Here is a 6,602-nt window from a genome sequence, read left to right on the forward strand (position 1 = left end):
CGGCAACTCCTATGACTATAAGGGCGTAAGTCTCTATTGTACTATTCTTGAATGAATCTTTTGGTGCCTTTGGCAGTCGCTTAATCTCGTGAAGGCCTTGTCACAGCCCATGTGTGTACACTTAAAAGGGCGCTCTCCAAAATGGCTTCTCTCGTGGCCGACCTGGTTGATCTTCCTTGTAAATTTCTTACCACACAGGCTGCAGGGAAACTCCTTTGCCCCAGTTCTGGGACGCAACGACTCAAATGCAGCTGGTCCGTCGCTCAGTTCAGGATGGTAAAACCGCACATGTCTCTCCAAGTCCTTCTTTGAAGTGAAACCGATCGGGGCAGCATTACACCGTAAGGAACACTGATATGGTCTATCGTGTCGATCGTTGTGGGCTTCACGATCCTCTTCCTTATCGTAGCCCACATGAAAGTAATCGCACAAGAGGCGTTTGCATTTGAACAGATTCGGACCATAGTAATCCGATATCGTATCCTTGAGGTAGGCGATATTATTGGGGGCGAAGTTGGCCTCCAGTGAGGCTCTATTCTCGAGCATAGCCTTCTCAATTCCCTCAATACCCACAGTGTTCCGGACTTCGAACACCTTTTTCTGGTGAGTATAAATGTGATTCCACAAGATGCAGAGGTTTTGATAGAACGGAAGTGTTGAGAAGCCGTCGAGATCGGCTGGCATTTGATCTCGAAAGTCCAGATGATATTCCTGTGCGAGATCCGCTCGGTTTTGGTCCACGAAGTCTTGTAATGCGGAACCAAATTTCTCACTGCAACCAGCGTCGCCATTCAATAAGCCGCTACACTTCGAGATTACCGTGCTAATGTGGCCGTGCCATTGTGAACAAGCGTAATCTTGAAAAGAAAACCAGCCAAGCTTTACTTTTTCTTTCCGCTCATTCTCGTCATAAGCTTTGGAGGCACTTATTAGAGTCAGGTATCGCAAGCAGCGTATCGCGAGATCACAGTAGACAGCCTGCTCATTAATATGGGCATTTTGAATGAGACACCTAATCATGGTTAGTCTGATATCATAAAGCTAGCTGTAAGATCACTCATTGCTTACTTCCGTGCTGTGGAATGAACAATCCGGATGTGACCACCCTCAAGGACATGTACCAGAGACCCAAGATATTTATGGGAAGCCTGTCTCAGCATCTTGTTATCAAAATCCACTTTCTGCTGGTCGGGGTCATAGGACAGAATTGACTGCATTTCGTGCCATTTGAGGGGACGTTTTGCGCAGACCAACCAGCCTATAAGTTGCGTTGCCATCTTCCAGTGAGAATCGTCTCCCTTTCCCAGCTTAAATAGCTCGCTCCTCACTATGCCCAAAAGCTTCTCATATCTACGAATAATATTAGCCCACTCATCCTGTCCGTGGCAGGATTCGCGCAGTTGAAAACTTACATCTGGGAGAGCTCCTTGGGTTCCATTTCTTCTGTTAATTTCTCTATAAGCTTCTCTTTCGTCAACTGGGATAGAAGATACTCGATGGCCAAATGGGCATAGAGAAACATATCTACATTTGTTGTCAGCATGCGCTTCGGTATATTTACCATACACGGGGGCTTATTAAGAAAACGAACCTTCACTTCTTCGACAGATAATACTTTCAATCTGTTGTTTGTCGCTTTCAGAAAGGTTGAAACCGCTTTCCGTCTCTCGTTCCTTAGAGAAATCCGGTATCCTCTTCTTCACATACGTTCTGATGTCTTCTGCATTGTCCGTCGCCTTGAGTTCGACACACGCATCACCCTCTGGCATGATGTCGGTTTTGGCTAGTTCCGGAATTTGTTGACTCATAAATAGCACCCTCAATCGCCCCTGCTTGATGTTGTCGCAGTATGTAACCTGCTCCATGAAGAATTTTGCGGCTCTACGTGTTTCTATAATTTCGCACTCGTCTATGCCATCAATGACGATGTATTGCCGAGTGTTATACTCAAAAAAAGCCTTGATGAGAGCTTCTGCCGTTGCGACGTCCGTTAGAATTCCGCTTGAATCGATATTTTCCTTGCACAGAGGCAAAAGATATTCGGTGACTTCGACCATTTGATGTAAAACTCCTTTGAGAATATCAAGGTAAGTACGATGATCAGTGCCTTCTTCTTCGCAATAGAAATAGCATATCTTGCTGTCTCGCGGAATCACTTTTCTCTTCTTCCCGGTACGTAAGTCTTCCAACTCGTCTATCAACACCGACGAGAGGATAGTTTTACCTAAAACATCATTAGCTCACGATATCTTGGCTTATGAAACAAAACTATTACCAAATCCTCTACTCCCTTGGAGCCAGAGGGCGGAATTGGGTGGCGGATCTTCATGCATCCAATCCCTGACTTCGCTGTATCTCTTGAATAACCAACGGCCAGTATCAGAACATATTCGCGCATCCTGAAATTTCTTGTGAAGCAGCAGCATCTTCTTTGAGGCCGATATCCAAGCCGAAACTTTCTTCTTCGTCTTGGTTTTCTCATCTGTTTGTTTTTCTTCGAAATCTTCCCATGACTTCTTCACATTCTGGGGGTATTCCAGAAACATCCTCCTAATATTTGGCCAGTTTTGGTTGCCGTCCTGCCAAGATTCCACTGGCGGTAATTCGACATCCACATTTAAGATAGCTTGAGAGTTCCAAAAAGATGACCCCTTATCTTTAAGGAAATTTCCATGGCTTTCCAAGGAAATCGCTACTTGATCAAAAGTATCGTTTAAAGATTTCCAGGTGGATTTATATATTTTCTGAAATACTGATGAATGTGTTAGTGTCTGTAATTCTACTACCACGGAGATATTGATCTTACAAGTGGACCGGAGAGAGAAAAGCTTATATGCACACCGATGGAAGGTAAGCACATCTTGATATATGTGTACTAAGAATGTTGTGCAATCGGGTATTGAGATGAATAGCTGTACATACTCGTACAGTAATGGAAGCTTCTCTCCTATCTTCTCGTATACGTCTAGTAAGCTGTCTAATTCTCGATCCGTGCGATTCGTAAACTATATGTTACATGGTGTTAGAGTACAACCCCATAATTGCTGGGTTCATATACTATACCTCTAACAGAAATCGGACCGGACCCCAGACGCATGCCATCAGCTTTACGACATGTTGTGGATCGAGCTTAAGCTTAATCATCACCTTCTCGAAATGTTCCATACCGGTGAGAAATGATTCTATCCTTTTCATGTTCATCATGTTTTTCGTCGATTCTCGAAATGATTGGATATCGTTGATGTCGTGCAGTACGTCATCATGGCTACTTGATTGAAATAGTTCTTTTTCGGTAGGATTTGTGTCTTCCGCGATGAATTTGTCTACAATGGCGAGCATCTCATTCGGGTCCATTGTGTTATCTTGCTACGCTGGCAAAAGAGCTGATTGATCCGGGTTAGGGTTGTCAAGAATACATTAAACTAAGAATTCTTGGCTTGGGGGTATCATGATGTGGGAATTTCTGAGTTGTTGGGGTTGGGCTGCAAATCTCGGTCAGGCCGAATGAGGCAGCAACTAGGCAGCAACAAAACATGGACGCGCACTGCATGAGTATTTACAAATACTACCTGCGCCTCACCCGTTTCTCTTTTCATTGGATGAAATTTGTAGGCTCCCGCTTCTTTTATCATTGTACTTAGCCTCCACATAGCAGACGAGAAATTGAGAAAGGCGCGGTGGATTCGATATGAAGAAAATCTATGTACATAGTTACACCAAGTATTCAGAATTCGCCTATTTGCCCTTTAATTTCATGACTTGTCCAAGTTTGGGTGGAGGCAAATGCCAGACTTTTATGTCTCCGCACGTTCGGGCAGAACATATGCTTCTCACGGCTGTTGCCGAGATTAGAAGTGCCGTGAAATGAGCGACCCTTGCTGTAGAATGAACAGGCCTTCTGTAGGATCCAAGGCAGCAGCACCGAGACACGCCCTTAAATCAACACAGCTTATACATACTGCACAATGTAGAAATTATAAGCGAGGAATCGGATCCACACACAGTATATGGGTTGAGATATTGGGAAACACTTTGCGGCCATTGCATCATATCTAATACACTAAATGATATTTAATTTATGCTTATCTTTATTTCACACCGATACTTGATCCTACGGTGTCCGTGTGATCGCCAATTTCAACACCTTTGCCGTGTTTATTAGTCATTATTATCATTATTCTATAGGTTCAGCAATTGCTTTCTGAACAGCGTACATGCTTTCCGGCCACCACGCTTCCCCCGTTTCTATGGATTCGGTCATCCACCCTTGAGTTTCCATGAATGAGAGTATCCGCCCGAGCTCCCACTCTCCGATGGTGCCAATCCACCACACCCCGTCTAGGAGCATGGCGAGGACCAGCCAGTGGGCAAAGATATTCATTGCTAGCTGTTGTGCTTGGCCAAGTGGTACGACATTATGGGAGCAAACAGAGTCGTTTTGTTGTCCCGGTACTGGCATATAGTCCAGGGCTGATTGAACAAGCTGAAGAAATTCGAGTGGTACGCGGCTTAGGAAAGTCATGATTGTCCGTCTCAACATCTTAGTTGGCGCAACGGAGATGACGTGAGCTATATATCTCCTCAGCCATGGGGAGGCATTTTCGAGTTTACCCAGGTGGGCATTCGATGCAGTGGGTATTGGTTGAAAGGATTCGGGGATTGACTCGTCGCTGGCAAATACTGTATTGAAAAGACTATCCAGAAGCTCAACAGCCGTAAGGCATGCCTGAAGCCCTGAATCCGGGTTGCTTGGTGCGTGGAAGTTTGAGTCATATTGGCCAATCCAGACGGCCTGAACGTGTGCAGTGAGCTTTTCCATGGCGGCCCCGTATGTCGCAGATACAATAGGTAGTAGCAATTTCTTCGTCCCTTCTGACGGGCCATCTTCAGGATTCAGTAGATTATCGCCCAGCATGGTGGTTGTGTGAAAAGCAGCATCTTCACTTGCAACTGAATGTGGGCTCGGCAGATCATTCTCCAGCTCACTGTTTCCACTGTTTAGCAGCCCAACGTAGGCTACATAGGCGGCACGAATGGAGGTTATCCACTGTGATTGCAACGGCAGCATCTCGTTGGATAGTGTGATCCCGCATCTGGCAGCTTTCTTTGTTAACAGTACCCGAACGCAGTGGCCGGATAATGAATATAGCACCATCAACGCAGCATTGGCCAGAACTGTGTCAAAGTGACCGCCATAAAGAGCTCCCTGCATCTGATGAAGCGAAGATCTATGGTGTTCATCTGCTAGAAAAAGAAGCCTTTTCATATCGTCTATTCTGTCGAGAGCAGCTGATGAACGCTTCAAAATGTCGTAGCACTTGCAAACCGCCGAGAGCGCCAGCACTGAGCCCATGACTGGCCTGCTGCCAAATGCGAGATTCGGCATCCCAACGTGGAGGGCGTGTAATTCTTCTGCATTGAAGGGTATGGCGCGGCTGGTATGTGTGATATAGTGACTTAACAGCTCCAAGTCTTCAGAATTCAAAGCATGAGATGGCTGGAGCACCTGCGGTACGCCAAGGGTATCATATTGCAGTGTGCGGGCAATGCCCGAATCGCCAGAACAGGTGCCATCGGAGTTTGCTTCGGAGCTGGTTGGGCTGGCCTCGGCGAGATGTAAAAAATCCAAGTCCGGGATATCAGGGATTGGAGAGTCTTCTTCAGGGCTGAGAGGTGTCGAGCCTGGAGGGAAGCGTTCGTTCTGGGTAGTGTAACGGCAGCAGTGATTTCGCTTCTGGCAGCGAGAACAGATGGGACGAGCTTCGTCGCACTAATTACGCTGTTAGCAAACATCTTGATTCCCCAGCTTCTCAACATGAACACGAAATCAAAACTGTAAAAGCACCTTTTTTCTCTGCTGCTTGCATCTTATACAGCCCTTTCTAGATTTTTCATGCGACCGGCGCTGCTTAAACTCCTTGGCCGTGTGAATGAGAATAGTGGACATTTTGGCTGAATAGTCTCTTAAGCTTGTTGTTATGGAACTCCTGGTGCAAGATCACTGAGAGACCACTTATTTAAATATTCAACGGCAATCCGGAGACAATAGTTACGCTAAGTCTGCGACGGCGCTTGCAGCAGGAAAGTAACACACCATCCCTTTTCGGGGTTGTATTTGGAATTCGGTATGTGTCAGAAAGTTAAGGCAGACATGCTGGTTTGGTTAATTCCGCGCCTTTGTCTTGTTGAGTCTGCTGATGAGTGCCGAGGAGATAGTAAGCAGCAATCATCTCACCCATGCACCCAGGTTTAGCATGAATCCTATACTTCATCTCAAGGCACCCCAATTGAGGTTATTTGTCAAGCTGGTGACGCAGCAAAATATCGAGGCCCAGGGCTGTGCATTCTAGCCTGGTTTCTAGTGGACTTAGCGGTGAGTTCGCGTTTGCGAATCCCGTTGTAAATGCGAATCCCGTGACCAAGACCGCGGCCTTGCCCTTCCGCGACGAACCAGAATAACCTGATAAAGTGAATCATCATATCTCGCGGGCTAGAGCAGGCCCCCTTTTTCGTAGTGATGAGCCAGCAAGGTTTAGGCTAACAGCTAAAGCCTGTAACTTCAACTGTTAAATTGTGGAGAGAGTTACGTGTCCGATCTTATT

At 46.0% G+C, this 6,602-nt stretch overlaps 2 protein-coding genes across 2 annotated transcripts; both read right to left on the bottom strand.

The window, feature by feature from the left end:
• Positions 1–33: 33 nt before the first annotated feature.
• On the bottom strand, positions 34–3,354 carry Triagg1_73 (uncharacterized protein; the record flags this gene model as incomplete). The annotated part of the gene is made up of 7 exons (XM_062895732.1): positions 34–1,012; positions 1,069–1,350; positions 1,413–1,524; positions 1,592–2,224; positions 2,276–2,550; positions 2,923–3,005; positions 3,064–3,354. 7 exons carry the CDS (start codon positions 3,352–3,354, stop codon positions 34–36), a joined length of 2,655 nt encoding a protein of 884 aa, XP_062760423.1.
• Positions 3,355–4,174: 820 nt separating this feature from the next.
• On the bottom strand, positions 4,175–5,947 carry Triagg1_74 (transcriptional regulator family: Fungal Specific TF; the record flags this gene model as incomplete). The annotated part of the gene is made up of 2 exons (XM_062895743.1): positions 4,175–5,770; positions 5,846–5,947. 2 exons carry the CDS (start codon positions 5,945–5,947, stop codon positions 4,175–4,177), a joined length of 1,698 nt encoding a protein of 565 aa, XP_062760424.1.
• Positions 5,948–6,602: the final 655 nt, after the last annotated feature.

Source organism: Trichoderma aggressivum, assembly GCF_033847375.1.
Source record: "Trichoderma aggressivum f. europaeum strain CBS 100526 chromosome Unknown scaffold_001, whole genome shotgun sequence".
In the NCBI taxonomy this organism is placed as follows: Eukaryota; Fungi; Ascomycota; class Sordariomycetes; order Hypocreales; family Hypocreaceae; genus Trichoderma; species Trichoderma aggressivum.